The 21,352-nt window shown below is 37.0% G+C and overlaps 1 protein-coding gene across 1 annotated transcript; it reads left to right on the top strand.

Moving 5' to 3' along the window:
- The first annotated feature begins 2,248 nt into the window (after nt 1-2,248).
- LOC145777288 (uncharacterized) lies at nt 2,249-18,572 on the top strand. Its single transcript, XM_082588638.1, has 3 exons — nt 2,249-2,389; nt 6,748-6,910; nt 17,258-18,572. Exons 1-3 carry the CDS (start codon nt 2,379-2,381, stop codon nt 18,263-18,265), a joined length of 1,182 nt encoding a protein of 393 aa, XP_082444764.1. The 5' UTR covers nt 2,249-2,378; the 3' UTR covers nt 18,266-18,572.
- The last annotated feature ends 2,780 nt before the right edge of the window (nt 18,573-21,352 follow it).

Raw genomic sequence — 21,352 nt, 5'->3', positions numbered from 1 at the left:
ACCTTCACGATATTACGGAGAATGTCAGTAAGCAACCTACTAAAATTACAGGGTTTAACGGTAACCAGTTCTACCTGACTAGAACAATGGCCTGACAGAGTACAGGCTTAGAAGCTTCAATCTTTGGCAGACCTGACAAGACTGCCCAAAGTGAAGATCTATTTACAAAATTTAAACAAAGTTTACAACGTGGCGGGCTCAAAGGCACAAACCAAAAAATGAATCCTTGGCAGACCTGAAAAGACTACCCTAGGATAACAAACAACTAGTTACAAAGTTCAAAGAAACTTTACAGCATGGCAGGCTCAAAGGCACACACCAACAAAAATGAATCCTAGGCAGACCTGAAAAGACTACCCTAGGATAACAAACAAATTACAAAATTCAAACAAACTTTACAGCATGGCAGGCTCAAAGGCACAAACCAAAAATGAATCCTTGGCAGACCTGACAAGACTACCCTAGGATAACAAAACAAATTACACAACTAGCTAAAGTGAGCTAGACAAAGGCACATACCATAAATGAATCCTTGGCAGACCTGAAAAGACTACCCTAGGATAACAAAACAGATTACACAACTAGCTAGAGTTAACTAGACAGGCATAACCTTGCACCAAGCAAAGGTATGTTTTATAAATGATGTCTAAAACGTTTTCTGCCTAGACTGGATAAAGTGCAGGCCTTACTTATTAGAAGAAATGGTGTATTGAAAACGACAATAATAAAACAAAACAAACAGTTGCTTACCGAATTCTTACATATTCCCTAGTCACTCCAAATCTCCAGTTCTCCAGATTTATAAAACAATGACCACTCCAGTCCATGCCAAAACGTAAAAAGAAAGATCAACTAGCAAAAATTGTTAATGCATGGCCGGGTCACTCAAGCATGAAAATAGAATGGAGCAGAGATACAATAATATTAAATGGGCGGGGAATCGTTTCTAACAGTTGTAACCCCCAACCCCCCCTCCTGGCTACGCCACTGTAGGCTACCATCTCGATAAGCATTCAGTCACATAACAGACGGATATAGCGATATTGTCAGGTAGGCTATCATCTCGGAAAATGCTTAATATAACAAAAACGGTCAGACCAGTGCAAGTAAGAAGTTTATTTTTGAAATCTACGTAAAATTTCAGTCTAGTAACACCTGTCAAACCTTACTGACCCAGACAGTCAAATAAATCGACCTGGCCACTGGTCTATCTGTTGTTATTAAATCAATCAATCATTTTATTTTTCGTCATTAACGCGTCCGGGACGAAAAAGATACTAACTACAAAAATCGATATAAACCTACCAGCACGTTAACGAACGGGAAAAGATGGCAAAACCTTGAAAGGTTTAAAACGTGCCTGAATGAAAAATTATGTAGTAGGCTATATATCAGTAGTTAGCACGGCCACAAAACCCAAAAAACAAATAGCAAAAAATAAAACAAAAACAGAGAAGCACACATGTAGTATTGCATGTAGTATTTTTTTGATCTCATTAAAACCACAATCTGAGTACCGGTATCAGTAATGTTACCAAAACGCAGCTGGTGTCGATTTCGACATCCCGTTGTTAGAGGTACATCCTCTGATAAAAAATTATTATTATCACACTGTTTATAAACACAGTTTAAAACTTTAAGCTAGTGCAGCCAATTACATGAAGCTGTAGCGCTCGAGAGCTTTCTCTCTGACGTAACGCGCTTCGCTTCACTGGCGTCGAGTCGGATTCTGGAATATTCTCTTCATTTAACAAATACCGCGAGCTGCGGCTCTCGGGATTCAATCCAGTGTTGCCGTTTGGTACTCTGGAGTACCAAAAAGTTAAAAATTTTGTACTATTTTGGTTGTATTGGTACCCTAAAAAATGATTTGGTACTCTGCAAAAATTTGGTACTATTTGGTACCATTTGTAATTTTTAGTTTTTTTTATTCGTATTGTACTTTTTTTCAATATCGGAAAAGTTTGACTACCTGACAATGAGCAAAGCGCTAGGTTGACATTGGGTCTTTTGTTTGTCTTTGGTCTTTATTTTGTCTTTGGTATTGCCTGGTAATGGTAAGGGCGGACGTGTTTTTATTTCGTCTCGTAAAAAAATTTTTTTGTAAAAAATAGCTGCCAGATGAAGGGTTTTAAAGGAAAGAATGGGTGCTGATTGGTAATTTGACAGCGAAGTTTGCAGGGAAGCACGGATTTGCTGAAGAGAAGGTAGGCCTACATGTTAATACTGAAGTTGGTTAGAGTGGAAGGTTTTTGCTGTGGAGAAGGTGAAAGGGGTACCTATTGACGTGTTGGTAGCCTGTTGAAGTAGGTGACTGGATTGGCTGTGACGGTTGAACGTTTCCGCTGAAGAAGAGCTTTGCAGCAGATTAATATCTAATGAACTGCAGGTGAAGTTAGATTCAGCTGAATAAAAGAAAGCCGGCTGAAAGAACTGAACTTTAAAGTAGCCTAATTTTCTTTGTTCAATCAATCCATCAATTTATTTATTTATCACATTTTTGTCACATCACGCATTTGTTCTGATTAATTATAATCTACGATTTTAAATAAACTGTACGGTATGCCTACATGTTTAAAACTTGGGCCATGGCAGTTGCAAACTTTAAAACTGACTGTTTTGAACCGATAACATCGATACTTGAGTATCGGTACATCACTAATTTGTAGACCTACTGCGCCAGTATCTAAATAAATAGTGTAGCCAACTAGCTTAAAACAGAAATAATTTTAATGTAGTTGCAGTAATAGCCTTTTTCAGAAAACATTGGCTAGACCTGCTATATTAACGATTAATAATTAACGATTGTATTAAACTGCTTATTTCTGTGCACCAATGGGTGACTCTGCCACCATTGCAGTGTTACTTCTAATTTGATTTGCTGCATGGTAGGCTATATGGCAAAAGCAACCAAATGCTATCATAAAAATAGCATTTGAAACATGGGAAGTTGAATTCACTTGGTCGTGCAGCCCACCTGAATCTAGCCTGGTAAATAACAAAGATAAAAAGATTTCAGCTACCGGTACTGTAAAGTTTGTAACTTTCTTGTCAATCCACATCGATCTAACGTGGTTTGACACGATAAAAGCAAATTGCACAAAAAAAGATCATAATTTGATAATGATCATAATTTTGTTCTGCGCTAATAAAGTTGATAAAAGTTTTGCTTTTTTTAAAGGTGAAAAAAAAATTTGGTACTCTGTTTATCAATTTGGTACCCATTTAGAAAAAAATTGGTACCCATTCATTAAGTGTGGTTGGCAACACTGATTCAATCTAGCAATCAATTTTGTATGATGCCTAAACCGCATTCCTACTGTAGGCTACTTCATCGACACGTAGATCTACCATTGTGTTGCGTTATGTGGTCGCGTGTAGATCTTGTAATGCTTGTGGCTGCGCCTTCCCAATCAAAACCAGAACTCTCTTTAAGAAACTTAAACCATGATTCCTAACGCAAATGCAGTTCTAAAATTCCGAGGTTAAGTGTGCACACTCGGATGGCAATTCTATTTTTTGAGAACTTAAGATAATAATGTAGAACGACAGTATGCTGAACTAAGTTTTGGTTGTGGAGTTATTAGTCGTTCGGGTGCTTTCATTTTTGGTGTTATTGGATTCTGTTCTTCGAAAGTTAAAGGTTGAGTCAATAAACAACGCAGCTGTGAAGGATTCTACTTGTGATCAAGCGCTAACCAGTGAAGTTCAGTTGATAAATAAGGCCGTAGTGAAGACAACTTCGTGTCCCGGTCATTCCTCGCCAATTATGCCCAGGAATGTCACCGTCTCACTGACGGCTGTATACATAGCCGTAGGAGATGGGGGGGCAGGGGGGGCGGTCGCTCCCCCGCTGAAAAAAAAACGCCGCGAATTTGGGCAAAAATCTGCACTTATTTGGGCAAATCAATCTTATCGTGATGTTTTGACATTTTTCCAGTTTAGAAAGTTTACGTAATTGTTATAATTTATGAGATATATACATTAATATTTCCAATCAATTATGTAAAATGCATTTTCATCTATTTTGAAAATTGCTGCATGTGATACGTATTGCAATTTGGGCAGAATGATAAGTTTCAATTCAACACCTGCAAAAAGTAAAGTGCAAAAGAACATAATTGGCAAGCAAAGTTAAGCTTATTAGTACTGATATTCACCAGCATGTACGTAGGCTGTATTTTTTCACAGGTGAGATTTGTAAGCTTGCTAGGTAGCCTACTAATAACCTACTAATAACCTTAAATGGTTTTTGCTTTTTACTTTATGTCTTACTAATGTAGTTATTTCTAAAATTATATTTGGGCAAAAATGTCCAGTTATTGGGAAAATCAATCTTACCATGAGTTTTCAAAATTTTTCTAGTTTAGAAATTTGTTTATAATGTTGCATTTTGTATGAAATACATTAACATTTTTCTTTAAATGTTAAATGTAGTGTCATCAAATTTGGAACTTTTGTATTTGGTACAGTATATTGCAATTTGGGCAGAATGTTAAGCTTTGATTCAGTACATATCTGCAAAATGTAAATGTAAGAAAATGCAATTAGCAAGCAGAGGTACCGGTAAGCTTATTACTGATGTTCACTAGGATATACACTACATTTCTTCATTGGTGGAATTTTGAAACCTTGCTGGGTAGCCTACTGGTATTCTTATGAGGTTTTTTGCTTCTTTCTCTATATTCTACTATTGTATTTATTTGTAAAAATATTTGGGCAAAAATGTCCAGTTATTGGGAAAATCAATCTTACCATGAGTTTTCAAAATCTTTCTAGTTTAGAAACTTGTTTATAGTGTTGCATTTTGTATGAAATACATTAACATTTTTTCTTTAAATGTTAAATGTAGTGTCATCAGTTTTGGAACTTTTGTATTTGGTGTATTGCAATTTGGGCAGAATGTTAAGCTTCCATTCAGTATATACCTGCAAAATCAATCTTAGGCAACTATGAGTTTTCAACATCTTACCAGTTTAAAAACTTTGTATATTTGTTATAGTGTAGCCCAATATTTTGTATGAAATACATTAAGATTTTCCTATGAATGTAAACTGTGCCATCTTCAATTTTGGAAACTACTGTTTTGGAAACTATTTGTACTACAAACATTTGTAGAGAATGTTACGCTTCGTTTTAGTATCTGTGAATTTTCCAGTGTTTGATTTCATGTTTTTGTGAACTGAACTTGTGGGCTACACTACAGTTGAAATGTTTTCTATACGATATACATAAAAATTATTTTTTCTATTAACTGCTGTTTGTCTTTGCCAGTCCTAGGGTTGATATGCTCAGCTATTTACCATATATGACACAGTACATATTATAGTAATCAATGATCAAAACAACATATAGGCAAGTGTTAATGTTATGTTGCTTTGGCATCCAATTCATGCAGTTGATATCAGGCAATGTAGACACTAGACAGTATTGATGATGTTGTCTGTATTTTCTGGCAAGGATTAAGTTTGAAGTTATTACCTATATGAGTTATTTTGGTTCAGTGCCTGCGATTTCAGTAGTTGCTTCATCATGAACTTAGAATATCTTGGTACAGTAATGATGTTAATGAAAAAACATTGGCTATAACTTCACTGTAATATGAAATCAATATTCATACTAATAGCAACTTAGTTTTGTTCAAAGGTGCAAAATTTGATGTGCATAGTATGATAAACTGTAGAATTCTTTTCTGGTTGTAAGGTTTTAAGTAGCATGGATTAAGTAATGTTACTAGTTTGATAAGTAAATAGGTTGTCATTTGAGATTTTTTCAATGCAAATTTACGAATCTTGACTCTTGATTTTTTGAACTACACTATCTTTGTAATGAAAAGATTCAGCTACTTTTGGTTTGGCTTTTTATTGCAATTGAGCTAGAGATTTTGAAATGATCTGACGACTTGGATATTTAGCCACTGTTGTCCAGTTATTGTTGAATTCTCGGTTTAAATTGTTGTTGAATCCAGGTAGGCCTAATATGTATACATATTTTTGTGCCACAAGAAAATTATTTCAATTTGATGGTTTATTTAGTTTAAAGTTAATTCAACCTTGTTTTGCTAAGTTGAACGTTTTGCTGCCTGTGTTTTTGTACACCGCCAAGTTGATAATTATGGAGTTCTTAGACTGCACTATCTCAGAGGTTGTGAGTAATTTTATGTTTTTGAAAATATATACGCAAAGACACAATTTGGGCAAAATTTGGAAAATTTGGGCAAATTTTGTTCGCCCCCCCAAAATGTTTTACTCTCCTACGGCTATGGCTGCATATGAGCACGCATGCTGACTAGCAGCGTCCGCTACAAAGCTTTTGAAACTCTCATGGCGATATGAAAACAAATAAATGCAGAATTCAGATTCAAAAAAATAGAAAGTGTCGATTTTGACACCTCCGTCGTTCCAGTGAAAGCATTTCTACGTCTTTGACCTAATCACTGGTAAAAACAAGAGTGCCATATGCCGCTGATTAGAAATGTGATGAAACAAGCAAAGCGAGCAAAACATTTTCCAAAAACACATTATCCTTCGTGTTTTTTTATTCTCCAGTTTCTTGGGTGGGCCACGTGACCAAGTGACTCTCTGGTTTGTCTACTTGTAAAGCACTGCTTGCATAAGATGATATGATATTTTTTTCGTTTATAATTAATGACTTAGCTGAATTACTCTCAAAGTTGACAGGGGAAAGCTAGGAAAACATCACATTGTAGACCTACATGTTTGATAATTAATTCCTTTGAACAAACAGGACTTTGGTGATCCCTCTCTTTACAACACACTACACCAAAGGTGGACAGGTTCTTTCACCGCATCAAGTTATTGATGTTGACCGTTTGTGTCGATTTGTTTCCTGCATTTCAATCTCAAACCTAAGAAAGAAGTGTGATGGCGCATTTGACGTTGCTTTGCAGGTAAAAGAAAAGTTAATTTCAAATGATTACTATTTGCAATTGATAATAACAAGTCCGCCCCGATAGCAGGTAAACACCCAACTTTGTGCATAACAAAACCGCAACATCAAGTATCGCTGGTTCGGCGCTCGGGGGTGCTCTTGAGAAAGTTATTTTAAAAATTGCTTTCTATTCAGCGCCATCCAGTGGATGGAATAATTCACAGTCAACAAGCAGAAATTTTATTTTTTCAATCTAAATGACCGCGGCTTGCGTCAGTAGATTAAAGCTCAACAAGTATGCTTAACTGTCAAAACTAAGCTCTCAAGAAAGCTTTCTCAGTCCAAAGATAAAAATTCACAAAATCAAGTAGTTAGAGTCAGGAATTTTACAGTAATTAATACAGTGTAACGACGTTGCCATATACCCCATCAGTGTTGTACGTTGACGGCGTCACCTTTTTGTTGACGCTGAGGCTAGCGCCGTCAGTTTATTTTTTAGTTGACGGAAGTGATAGCGCCGTCAAGTATTTTGCCGATTTTAAGCGTCACGCGCTATGCGTCATTTTTTGTTTTCATGGAGAATTTCGTTTCACAATGAGAATTTCACAATGTATTCTGGCCAGCGCGACATCCAAATTACCGGTTTTCGCTTTGGTTGGAATGGCTACCTGGAATACAAGCGGAAGAAGTTCGTCAAATGGTGATCACTCATATCATGACCAGTGTAGAGAACGAGGTATCAGGGAGAGTTCAAGCGAAAAATCAATGAAGGTCATCGCGGAGGTTGAAGATACTTTATTTCAAGAGCTCTATGCCCCCGAAAAGAGCAATGTTGGTGCATTGGACCTCGCTAAAAGATTTATATATGCTAAACCAGGGGTTTCCAGCCTGGCGGCCATGGCCCCCTAGTGGGCCATGAGCCTTTTTCAAGGGGGCCATGGAAAAATTTGAACAATAATAATTTTTTAATTTATCATCTCTAAGTCCACTCCAACACTATATAACAAAAGAAATCAATTAAAATTTAATAAAAATGCTATTACCGGTTACTGTATAAACAAGCTTTTTAATTAAAATAACACTTCTTAATTTTTTCAATAGGTTGAAAAAAATAGAGGGGCCATTGATTTTTCAAAAGGGGCCACAGTGTAAAAAAGGTTGGGAACCCCTGTGCTAAACCATCACAGCACGCTTAGAACAGTGATACCTTTCCGAGTAAACGTTTTCAAGGCTTGTTTGTATACAACACACCAATACCATCCAGCGCGGCTGTGGAACGCTTGTTTTCACTTGGAAAGGACATTATGCGTCCCAAACACAGCAGATTGTCAGACAAACGTTTTAAAATGCTTGTGTTTCTACAAGGAAATAACTAATGGGCTAAGCAGCTACTTACAATACAGTCTCAAAACATAACACCTGCTCTTTATTTATAGCTATTGTAAGCCTAAACTTGGTTGAAATACTTCCGTTTTGTGAGACACTAGCTAAAATAGCGCTGACGCCGTCAATTTCTTTAAGAGCTTACGCAGTACTTTACGCCGTGAAGTTTTTAGGCAATTCGCGCTGACGCCGTCAATTTATTTCATTGACGCGTACAACACTGATCCCATTGTCCTGTTTTGGTATCAAGCACGGTATAACGTTTGCGTTTTATCGCTTCTCTCTGTTTCTAGACGTCTGCGATGTTTGGTATACATTGTTATTTGTTGTGATGGCCAGAAATAAAAACCAACAGTGGCGGCTCGTGCCATGGGGCTGCAGGGCTGCAGCCCCCCCTGAAAGAAAGAGAAAAAAGGGAAGATATGTTTTCCTCTGTGTTTGTCCGACCCGATTACTTTTTTCACTTATGGATTGCGGATTGAAAATTAAAATATTTAAAAATTTGTTTGGAAACATGGCTTTGGGACAACATTCTTTGGTAGCCACTTTAACAAGTCGAAATTCTGCCACTGAAATTGATTAGAATGAAACCGCCAACCAATCAGAAGCTACGGTTTAAGTGACGTAAAAAATGGCGAAAAGAAGATGATAGAAAGCAAATTAAGTGATGGAATTTTTGTCAGCTGGTTAGCTTAAGGGTTAGGGTTAAGGCTAGAAAGTAGTCATTTCATTGACGCGGGTTCGATTCCCACTACTGCTATTGCTCTTTTTCTTCTTTAATTACCAAATAAAGTTCAAAACAAGCATTAACTCTCTGGATGAGTGCTAGAATGATCACAATTGGACGGCAGCCTCTTATAACATGTTCTGATTGGTTGGCGGTTGCATTGTAGTCAATTTCAGTGGCAGAATTTCGACTTGTTAAAGTGGCTACCACATTCTTTGCAGCCCCAGATTTTGGATTTCAAGTGCTCTGATTGGCTAAAAAATATCCTTGAAGCTCCACCTCTTTTGGTATTTTACAGAATACATAACAGCAATTTTTGAATCTGTTGGGGCTGCATGGAAAACAGCCCCCCCCCCTAACCGAATAATTCTACAGACTTTTTAAAGTTAAGTTTTGTTTCGCAGAGTAGCGATGAGACATGACTGTAAATGTGATAGCTGTAGGATTAGGGTATTCAACAGGTTATAGGGTGTACCGGTACTAGGGCAAGAAAACAACAGTGCTAGGACAAGAAACAATAGTGCTAGGACAAGAAACAATAACTTACACTGGATCTCGAACCTCAATCGTCTTAGGCTACTGTGTGACTGTGATGTGCAGTCTGACCATAAAAAGAGCTCAACACCTGCTCTCCTGGGCCACATCGAAACCTGCTTTTGCCTGAGGATGGGTTTCTTTTATGTCTGGTTTTCTTTATCCATCTTATTATTGTTATTACAAAGTGGCTATTTTTACACACTTGTTGCCATAGTTACAATCAGGTGTTGCCAGAGTTAGGATTAAAGTTAGGTAGGGTTAATTAAGGTAAGGGTTAGAGTTAGGAATAAGGTTAGGGTTTTGATCTTTGCCCAGTTTTGATCTTTGCATGTGACTCCATGCTGCTGAGGGTTGGTATAGTATTTTCTAGGGCAAGGAACGATAATTGTTTCCACTCAGTGATCCGTCAGGAGTGATAGATAGTTAAGTTAGGTGCTTCACTAGTGTCTGCCCTCTAGGTCTAGTACCGGTATGCTGCAGAAGTGCATCTACATGAATGATTTATCTTCTGAATTAAACGGTCTTTCTGTTGGCTGCTGCATTGGCAACTCCTGTCTTCAATCATTTCATGTATGCTGAAGGCTTGTGTTGTTTTGCATCAAGTGTCAAGGGACTCCAGAAACTCATCAATGTTTGTCAAATGTATGTAGTTTCTCATGACATTATATTTAATTGCAACAAAACTGTTGGTGTTTTATATAAAGCCTAGATGCTGAAATTTGGCTATAATCCGATCATATATAATACGGTATTTAAATAAAAATCGTATCTGCTTTGAGACCCTTGAAATATATTGGAGTAATAATTAACGCTTCTACCTGATGATAAAGACATGAAACGACAATTACGGTCATTGTATTGTTCTGAAAACATGTTAAAAGCAAGGTTTTCCAAACGTTTGATTGCTGTTAAAAATGTGTTGTTTCGTTCCTATTGTATGCCTTTATATGCCTGTCAACTATGGTGTAACTATCTTCTATCCAGTAGTAATCGCTTACGTGTTGGATACAATAATTGTTACAGAATGTTGTTTAATCTGCAGAGACGATGCAGCATCACCTCTGCATTCGTTGATAACAATATCACCATTTTTCAAGCTTTCATTTGTAAAAAATTATATCAGTTTGTAACCCGCTGTAACTTGTCTTCCAACCAATGGATATATGAACTAATGCGAACAGACTGTTACACTCAATCTTTGTATTTGGTACATTACGACTCAGCTCTTCGGAGTTGAGTATCTGCTTTGTTTCTACTTTCATCTTGAGTCTGATGCAAATAAATAAAAAAAAAATATCATATATATATGGATACTCTTATTTTGACTCTGAATCTACCTTCATTTAAAAAAATTGACAATGATTTCATTTATCTTAACAGGTTTATGCTATAATAATTTACACTTTAATTGGAACATTTTGCAATTTATATACAATGGATAATTCTGTAATGTCATTGAAAAAAATTAGGTTTTCTCAGTTGTCTCTGCAAGAAAAACTTAGCATCAAAGCACAAGGAAGACCCACTCCAAACCTTGACATTTCCCAATCATCCACCAGTAGAGGTAACCCTTATGCAAGGAAGTTTAACAGAAATGTGTATGATGATCATGACTGGCTGTGTGGCTGCAACAGTGAAAATGCTTTCTTTTGCTTTCCCTGTTTACTGTTTGGTGGAGATCAAGAACATTCCTGGACCAAAGTAGGTGTGAAAGACCTGAAACATCTCAGTAGAAAGACAGAGAAGCATAGTAGATCAACTTTCCACATGAACAATACTTTGAGTCTTTCAGTGCTTGGCAGAGTTAATATTGCTACACTTATAGATTCTGGATATCAACTCTCCATTACTAAACATAATGAAGAAGTAACGAAGAACAGAACAGTATTGTCAAAGATTATAGATTGTATAAAATTTTGTGGCAGATTTGAATTGCCATTAAGGGGACATGATGAAAGTCAAGGCTCAAAAAATCCTGGTGTGTTCATGGGGTTAATTGATTTTGCTTCCAATCTTGACTCACGCTTCCAAAATCATTTTAATTCTGCAAAGGTATTCAAAGGTACATCCAAAACTATTCAAAATGAGCTTTTGGAAACGATTCTTGAGCTTTGCAAAAGCAAAATTAAAGAAGAAATATCACAGTCTGAATTTGTAGCAATCATGTGTGATGAAACTACTGACATCTCAGAGAAGACACAGATGGTGATTGTACTACGGTATGAAAGTCATGGGAAGCCTGTTGAAAGATTTTGGGTTTTTTTTAATCCTGCTAACCAGACAGCAGAAGCTCTGTCTTCAATCCTATTTCAGGAACTTAAAGTTTTGCTTGGGAGCAATACATCCAAACTTGTAGCACAAACTTATGATGGTGCTGCTGCTATGAGTGGTGCAAGAAATGGTGTGCAATCAAGAATCAAGCAAGTATATAGCAATGCACACTTTGTCCATTGTTATGCACACCAGCTAAACTTGGTTATACAAAAAGCCACTTCGCAGAATACCAGTGTCAGAGTCTTTTTTAACAGTCTTTCGGGAATCCCAAGTTTTTTCTCCAAATCTCCTCAAAGAATGGCTGCTTTGGACCAAGTTGCTCAAAGGCGTATTCCTCGCCCATCAGCAACACGATGGAATTTTAAAAGCAGGACGGTGAATGCTGTATCGGAGATAAAAGACGCACTTATAGAATGCTGCTCAACTTTGGAACAAAGCAACTCTTCGGTGACTGGCTTTGCTGCTGCTGGTATAAAACGAATGCTCATAGATCCAAAATTTGTGTTTTGGTTAGATTTCTTTTCGAAAATCATGCCTCATGTTGACATACTGTTTGCTCAGCTGCAGTCTGTGGAGCTTGAGTCATTCAAAGTGCAGTGCTCTCTGGATAATTTTCTGTCAGCAATACAAAGAATAAGGGAAGGCATTGCTGCAGACAATGAGTCACCTTCACCCACACGGAGAATGCCTGAATCCCAAATCATTGATGCTAAAGAAGTATGTGATGTTGTCTTAATGCAGTTTCAAGAAAGGTTCAAGTTCACCAATCATCTTGAAGCAAGCACTTTATTTAATTTGAAAAATGCTTCACAATATGCAAGACAGTTTCCAGAAAAAGCTTTAGAAAAATGTTGTGAAGCATACCCTATGTTAATCAAAGACAAGCTCAAACCGGAGCTGTCTGTTCTCTATTCTAGAAATGACATGCATTCAGTGAGTGGACTTGTGCAGCTGCTTTCGTTGCTAAACCTGGAAGGAATGCAATCAACTTTTTCTGAAGTAATAAAGCTAGCTAAAATTCTACTTACCACTCCAATGTCAACAGCAGAACCAGAACGTTGCTTTTCATCCCTGAAAAGGATTAAAACCTTTTCCCGCAGCACCATGTGTACTGAAAGACTTTCTGCATTAGCCATGGTGTCAATAGAAAATCGCTTAATAACTGAAACCAAAGATTTCAACGAGAGGGTAATTGACCATTTTGCCATGGCAAAAAGTCGCCGAATGGAATTCATCTATAAATAAAGGTCCGCTGTCCTTTATATGTGATGCTCAGTAATGTGTAGCAAAGAGTAAATGTGGCACCTATGGCTTGAGCGAGATCAATGGTTATAATTACAATATGTGTGTGTGTATTTGTTTGTTTTTGTAATGTTAGGTTCAGTCGTGTTCTCATTGCTTTAAGAATTGGCGCTCCAATTGTTTCTGGAATGAGGAGGCGACTGATTCTTAACTAATTCATCTACTTGTTTTAAAGTGTCAGGTTTGGTGGCCGTGCTTAACTATATTTATCGATGCATATACCGCAATATTAGATCCTTTCATGCACGTCTTAAACCATTAAGGTTTTGCCACCTTTTCCTTTTGTTGGTTTTGTTACTGTATTTCTTTTTTACAATATCATTTCTTTTGCATTCTGTCAAAGAAAAATAATTTGAATTGAACTGAATTATACTTGCCATCCAGTGGGCATTTATACTTGTGATAGAATTGAGATTTTGTCTTTGTCCTTCTGTATTGTGATACATGCAGGGTTGCTAGCTGGCTTCAGCTGGCAAAAGATAATTTTTGTAGGAAAGAATAAAAAATGTTAACTTCCAAGCATTTTTAGTTCTGGAGCAGTGGGTGCATACATGCAGGGTGCTCCAAAAAAGATGTAGCTACGGTTATACTACATGTATACTGCAATATACTGTGTGTGTGCGAAGATTATGTACTTTGTAATGAGATCGTTTTTAACTGCAAAAAGTCGTTTGCTATGTATTTTCTAACTAATCACTTAAAGTTAAATTTAAATCCAATTTCACGGCTCAACGGAAGTCAAATCAAATCTGTAGATAGCGTCAGATACTTGGGTGTATTTCTTGACACGGCAATGTGTGATGACAAGGATATAAACCGACAAGTACGATCATTATACTGTTTTACCAATAAATTAAAATTTTACAAGAGCTCCAGTGAAGTTAAAAATGTTCTCTTCCGTTCATATTGTACCCCAATGTATGCATGTCACCATGGGAAAATTATCACCAACGTGAATTAATCGCTTGCGTGTTGCATTCATTAATGCATTTAGAATTATTCACCATTTGCCCAAACATTATAGCGTAGGCTACGTGAACATCAAGTCTTGTGTAACATTGTATGTCATATAACATTTGATGCATTACAACGGAAAAGGGCCTTTTTTTTGTTGGGTAATGTGAATCATCGTCAAACTCTATTGTTGATTCCCTGATAAGGTATGACTGCTATCGTAACTCAAACTACCTCCTTCATTATAATACCACTATGTAGGCTATGCCGTTACCTAGCCTTGATGGCTGCTATGGCACAGCAGTGATATCAACATTCATCGATTGATAAAGTTTAAATTTCTTTTTATAGTTGGGTGTTTGAACAGATTAAGTATGATATTTCATTTTGAATATTGATTTTTGTTTCGCATGTTTAATTTGTGTGATATGGATCGCATGATCTGAAATGGACGATTGATTAATAAATTTATTGCTTACTTCAGCGTCATTCCTGTGAATGTACTTCTGTTTGTCTTTTGTTTCTGTGTATTTTTTGTGTGGATCGTATGTGGACAATCGTGTCCGATGCCGGCGATCGACAATAAATATTTGCAGACAACAAACTGAGCGAACTATTGAGAAAACGACGAAGTGCATAGAACATAGTTTGATTTGTATTTAGCACTGATTTTGAATATAAAAATTTGAAATATTAGTATTTTTCAAGCTCTACAGCAGCATTTTTGACTGTTATTCCACTCCCAAATTTCTTTTGAAAATGCTCTCAAAATGCACCAAATTAAATGTAATTGTAAAAAATTTTCTGGGGGAGGCCCCCCAGACCCCCCGCCGTGGGTGTCGCCTTCGGCGACACGCCCGCAAGGTTCGCCTGATATCGCCCTCCAACAATTCTTGGATATGCTGCCTTGCAGCCCCCCCAATTCAGGAGGCCACCAGCCGCCACTGAAAACCAACTGAACTGAACCACCTCATAGTCTAAGACAGAGGTGTGCAACCTACGACTTGCGAGCCAAATGCAGCACACAAGCGAAACAAGTAGCCCAAGGCAGGCTTTTGTTTGTGGTCAGCAGCACGATTACTTTGAAATGAAACATATCAAGTTTAGAGATTAAGCGGAAACAATGGAATAAGAAAATAGATGGCCTATCCAGGGGGGCAAATTCCCCCCATGCCCTCAATTTTCCTGTGGATGGGGGGCAGGGGGGCAATGGTGCCCTTTTAAGGTCATGTAAGCTACTGCACATTTTGCAATATAACAATTCCTGCTACTCGCTTTTAGCCAAATTATAATTTTTCGTTTTTGCCTCAAAATAATATTCACACAGAAAATTCTGTATCACAATATGTTACTACATCATTATAACATAGCATGATGCCCTTCCGAGCCATTGTTCTTTGTATATCGGACACTTGTATCATTACTCGATAATGAGCTGATAGTTGAGCATTATCGCTATATCTTATCTTAAAACTTAAGAAATGGCCTTTCAGTAATAAAAGTGCCCAGAATACAGAATTTTCATAATCCTGCCGCCCCCAGTCAAAAATCGTTCCGGCGCCCCTGGGCCTATCGTCGGCCTTACACTGCTAGACACCGTGCACAAGTCTTCAGGACTGAAGGCTGACTTGCGAGTTTGTGATGAAGAGAAATGTCACAATGAAATTAGTAGGCCTAGGCTATTTCTTTGCAAATTGTTGAGTAACATTCTTGCAAAGTGAAGGAATGTTTCCTATTTGGAAATTTGTTTCAATTTTGCAAGATACGTTTTGGGCTGCTTATATGGGGTGCTGCTGCTCGCATGGGATGCTCAATTGCTCATACGATGATGTTTTGGGTCTTGCCAAGTGGAGATAGATTTAGCCTATGTTTGGGAAATGCTCGGATGTTGAGCAAAAGCAATTAATAAGAAGAGCAGCGCAGTACGAATTAGCAGTGCAGCAAACCTATACCATCAACAATGTTGCGAAAAAATTAATGTAAACTGGATCAAAAAATAACGTTGTAGTGATGTAATTTTTATTGGAAAAGGACTAGAGAAATAAGTAGACTACTTTTGTAAAAAATGGCAAAAGACCGTTTTTCCACACATTCCCTCTACACTTTGTATGTAATTGACTTCAGCCTTTAGTGCTGAAGGCTTATGCACGGTGTCCAGGCCGCAAAATTTTTTTCTCACGAGCTTGCTGTCTCATTGATTCTAGTCACTCTAAAAGTAAGATTTTCTGAAAGTGTTTTGAGAGATTGGTTGATTCAGATTGCGAAATAACTATTTACCAATGAAATTCTGCAATGATAATAAAATATAAGCTTTCCCTAACCCTACTTTTTTTGATCGCTGGGATCCCTGCTCAGCACACCACGTCTCCATCGATTGCAAAACATCGCAAAGGACAAAACAGAATGGAGATCCTATCAACCTTGTTGAAAGACTGATCGAAGCCAGCGGATGCCAAACGATTTGGCTACACTGCCGGCGGAGTCAGTTACAATAATAATCCTTTTTTTAAAAAGCTCTTGTGCACCGCAAAAATTAATTTAAAGAAAAAAAAAGTTTGACTTCAACGGGCGTCGAACCCTCGTTCTTACGAACACTAGGTAGAGGATGAAACCACTGAACCAACCGTGCCAACGAGAAAATGTTGCATTCACACGGTTTTAATACAAACTTTTACCAAAATATGCAAATGAGACAGAAAGTAGGCTACGTGGGAAAAAAAATTTCGCGTCCAGGCCATATTTTGTCGGTCACTATAGCAGCTTATAGTCTACAATGGCCTAGTTAGGCTATAAACAGTTACCAAGAAAGTAGAGTTATTAAATCGAAACCACATAACATTAAAAGAAAAGTTGCGTTCAAACTAAAATTAATATCTCGGATGATTATGTTGAATATCGGAAACAAGGCCTGGGCTATTGATTTGTTTTTGATTGCATTTAGTAGATTTTTGAACTTTGCAGGCAAAACGTTAAAATTTTGACAAGGATTTGATTTGCCTAACCAAAAAGGTTTGCATTTATGTGTGGCAACCCTCAGTAAAGAAATATAAACTAACACTTTTGTTAGATTGCTTTATCGTAGTAGTAATTGACAAAGTGGGTTCCGCGGAACCTTGGGGTTTTAAAATTTTGTAATGGATTCCATTAGCTACAAACATATTTTTAATATAAGTTTTGTCTATATTTTAGGCTAATAAAGCGATTGTACAAAACATGAAACAAATTGAGAAACAAACAGGAATGGACATTATCAGAATCAATAAGAAGCTACCACCTACAAATGGGGCAACGTCTTTGCAGTTTTATTATCAAACTAAAAGGAATACTGCTGATATACCGTCACTTCCAAACAATGATTACAATATTACATTCAAACCGTGGCTACCTTCTAGCGTAGAAAGCATTCAAAAAGCTTACAACACATCTGCTCCTTGTGCAATTCATACTTCTGCATTGCATGCAATCATAGTTCACCCGAAGAATGGACTCGCTTCTCCTTTGGAAAACGGCATCACCGACATCACAAAAATACCTGACAATGTTGTTTATTCTGCCGTGACCGACGCAGTGAAACATTCTCCTTATATTGTTGAAGCAGCTAAAGCTTACATAAAAGCTGTGTTAGGAGATAAAGATTATGTTTCTGTACATTGGAGATACGACAGAAAGGACTGGCAGCCGATAATGTGTAACACAATTACTATCAAAGCAAAACCTGGTAGAAAACGATTATGCGAAAATGTTATGAATATTCAACCGATAAATTTAGCTCGAGGAATAGTTTCAAGTCTAGAAAAAGCTGGCAAGATTCCAACAAACGACATGTTCGTTTATGTCGCCACACCACCTTTAATAAATGAATTTAAAGAAAAACTTTACAAAGAGCTGCGGGTACTGAACCATCATTTAATAGAACCTGTTAAAACACTGGATAGCTTTCTTCACGAATACTATAAAGCTTGCTTAGCAGAACTGGATAAATCAAAGTTGTCTGCAATAACTTCTATGGTTGAAATGGAAGTAGTGGCAAACAGTTCATGGTTTTTCTATTCTGATGCATCAACTTGGTCATTTAACATTCTTCCATTTCGAAATGAACAACGCCTCAATGGTGCTGGTACGAGATCAAAGCATACAGTTCCAGCATTTGAAATCGCATTGCGTGAACTAAGTGATAGCCAACGAAACGAAACTTAAACCACTTCACCGAAAACACGCCCTCGTGTGCATTTAGAAGCACTTGCTGACAATTTCTTCATTTTGTTCAGGACTCTGGAGTCGGTAAAAAATATACGACTCCCACTCCTCGGTTTACAACTGGTCGACTCCGACTTCAGTGTTGCCAGATTTTGAAGGTTGCCAGATTTTTTGAATTACTACCTTTTTTCATTGATTTTATGTTTAATTTCACTCAAGGTGTGATCAAAATCGATACGACGACTTTTACAATAACTGACAAGAACAAAAATTTCTATTCTCTAAAAATTGAATGAGACTGTTCACCAGGCATTTAGTTAAGTAACATGATAACTTATGCGCTCTTCTGGTGCAAACTAAGCTTAACTATCACAAGATGTGTAAGGTGATAATCTGCTTTTATTCTGACAAAACGTCGGAATTACATAACTTACATACCTTACACATCTTGTGATAGTTCAGTTTAGTTTGCACCAGAAGAGCGCATATCATGTTACTTATATTTTCTGGTAAATTTTTAGCGCGTAATAGGCTACGTAGAAGAAAAAAAACAAACAATAAATGTAAAAAACTATTGCAAACAAAAATTATATTGTTCATTGTGTGGTATCAAGCCGGAGTCCGAGTCGATCTTGCTTCAACGATTTTGACTCCGACTCGGAACAAGCCAAAATGTTTCCTACACCATAGCCCTTATTTTGTTCACTATACTTTATTTGGTTAATTGCTTAACAGTTGAACATTTAACAGTTGAGATGAAATAAATTACACCCGATAGATTTATCCTTCTAACGCAAGTAAATGACGTTTATTCCATCATCATTTCTATTAACCTGTAGTATAGACAGCAAAAGTCGTCATTTTTGTATTGACATCAAAATAACTTGAAGCATTGTTTGTGTTTATTTATGTTTTTCTCACTTTCAGCAAAACCTTGTTGGTTTTTCCACATTTTGTTATTAGAGCCATAGTAAATCAAAAAAACAAAAAACAGAGCAAATTGGAGGGAGTTCATATGGGAGGCCACAGCTGATCAAACATGATCAATTTGTTGAAGAAGAAGAAACCAAAAAAGGCAACTTTGGCTCTTGAACAAAAGGAGTTGGTCCTTTTTTTTAAAGCACTAAAAGCGAACATTTTTCTGAACAATTAGAAGTTAATCGTCATTCAGAACAACAACGAAGTTGTAAATGCACGCATCAACTCATTTTCACCATATTTACTGTGAAAACAGCGTTGTTTAATTATTTCTTTAGAAATAAATGAATCTCGAAAGCAAACCATATCTGATTAGGTGTGGTTCTTTTACAGTAGAACTGTATGGATAACAGATAAGCAATGATTTAAACCCACGCCGTAGTTTTAATCTGCTGGGTAAATGCATTGTCTTCGCTTTTAAATCGTAGGCTACTTTTCTTTTCTGTTTCGAAAATTTGTTTCACCTTCTTGCGGTCCCTCCTGTGAGTAGCAGAGAACAATTCCAAATAAAAAAAAAAGGAAGTGAAGCTTATCAACAAGTCCCCAGACAGCGTCTGCAGACGTTGAATCAATGTTAAAATAACTGATTTTGCTGTCTGGGCAAAAAAACTACGTTCTCGACGTGTCACAGCAAAAGCAGCCCTTTTCAGGGCACACGGTCGTCCAACTGGACCAATGGCCAGAGAGACGAGGATTCGAAGTGTCTTTTCGATTCCTCAAGCTGAACGTCAAAGGGCTCACGACCAGCAAGCTTAAAATTGTCGAGTGGCTGGCTTACAAGCACAAAATCATCATCATGTGCCATCTCCAACCCGAAGGTTAGCTCTCAAAATTGTTTCTACAAATTGCGATCTTCTGCTCTTTTCTTTATTTCTCGGATACTCAACGAGTCAGATCAATGTCGCATATCACCTCTCAAAGTTCTTCTCGACATATAACATCGACATATATCGACATATAACATCGAACCATGGACAGGTAAAAAGGCTAAAAGACTGGTCATTATTTGTGGAGAAGTATTCATGGTTGATTCACTGGCAAACAGTTTTTTGAAATTCGGATTGAATGTTTCGACGACTGGAGTCGTCTTTATAAAATGAACTTGGTTAAATCTGGGAAAGTGCTGTTTAACTTCACTGCATTCGGAATGCGCGAAAATCACCAAAGAAAGTAAATATGTTAGTGTAATACCATACCTATAAAAAGTAAAGTTTATACGAAAAAAACAAGTGTCGCTTTTTGTAATAAACTCTAAAATATCCTACACCAAAGCAAACAGTAGATGAAGATTAAGATGAGTGGAAGGCAAGGTAGCCAATCTTTGTGTCCACTTTTTGGCATGTTTTAAGTGTCGTGCCAATGACACAGCCTCATACCCTTTAGCGGTGTCGAACCAGTACCCTTTCGACTGTAGTACCATAGTTTTCACCATTTTGCTACACAGCCGACATCAGTCTTAATACGAACCACAGATTGTGTGATGCTACGACTTGTGACAATGATGCAATTTTTTGATTTTTGTTCGTCTGTCACTATGATGTCACGATGATATGTCAGAATCAGTTTAACAGAACAAAACAGAAATTAAAATATCTTTGAATAAAATCTACCAACAATATACCAAGAAAATTATTGTGACTATGTTTTTTGATGCCTGCGGTAGACAAATATTAGTTTTACCAAATCAAGCACAAATTCAACATATTGAGTCCACAACAAAACAATGGAAAGAAACAGACGCATTTAAAATGTCTATATCCGATTGCTTCAGTACAAAACAAATTGATTTCTAAAATAATGAAATACCAATTTAATTGTTCATATATTTTAAATTGAACGAGTTCATTTAAAATGTAGTATAACAAGGAAATGAATGAGCCTATGCTGTCAGTGCTTTTAGCTTTACACTACGTTGTATCAAAAACGCTACAACTCTGCACAAGGTTTAACTGGACAGATATTGCTGAACTAATTTAAGTTTTTCATCGATTTCGAGGATATTCTTGCTCAATTTTGTTTTTTATGTTGTGAAATTTTGTTCGAAACTTTCAGGATTGTAAGAATAACATATCAGCTCGTTTATTAAACAATCAACTGTCACGTGTTGAC

Source organism: Aplidium turbinatum, chromosome 9 (assembly GCF_918807975.1).
Source record: "Aplidium turbinatum chromosome 9, kaAplTurb1.1, whole genome shotgun sequence".
Lineage (NCBI taxonomy): Eukaryota > Metazoa > Chordata > Ascidiacea > Aplousobranchia > Polyclinidae > Aplidium > Aplidium turbinatum.
Note: the sequence above shows the minus strand (reverse complement) of the source record. Positions and strands in the feature narration are given on the sequence as shown.

What these genes read in the sequence shown, in the direction of transcription:
- LOC145777288 (XM_082588638.1), top strand. An exon ending in CATTTGACGTTGCTTTGCAG is followed by an intron (nt 6,911 to 17,257) that starts GTAAAAGAAAAG and finishes TCTATATTTTAG; the next exon opens with GCTAATAAAGCGATTGTACA.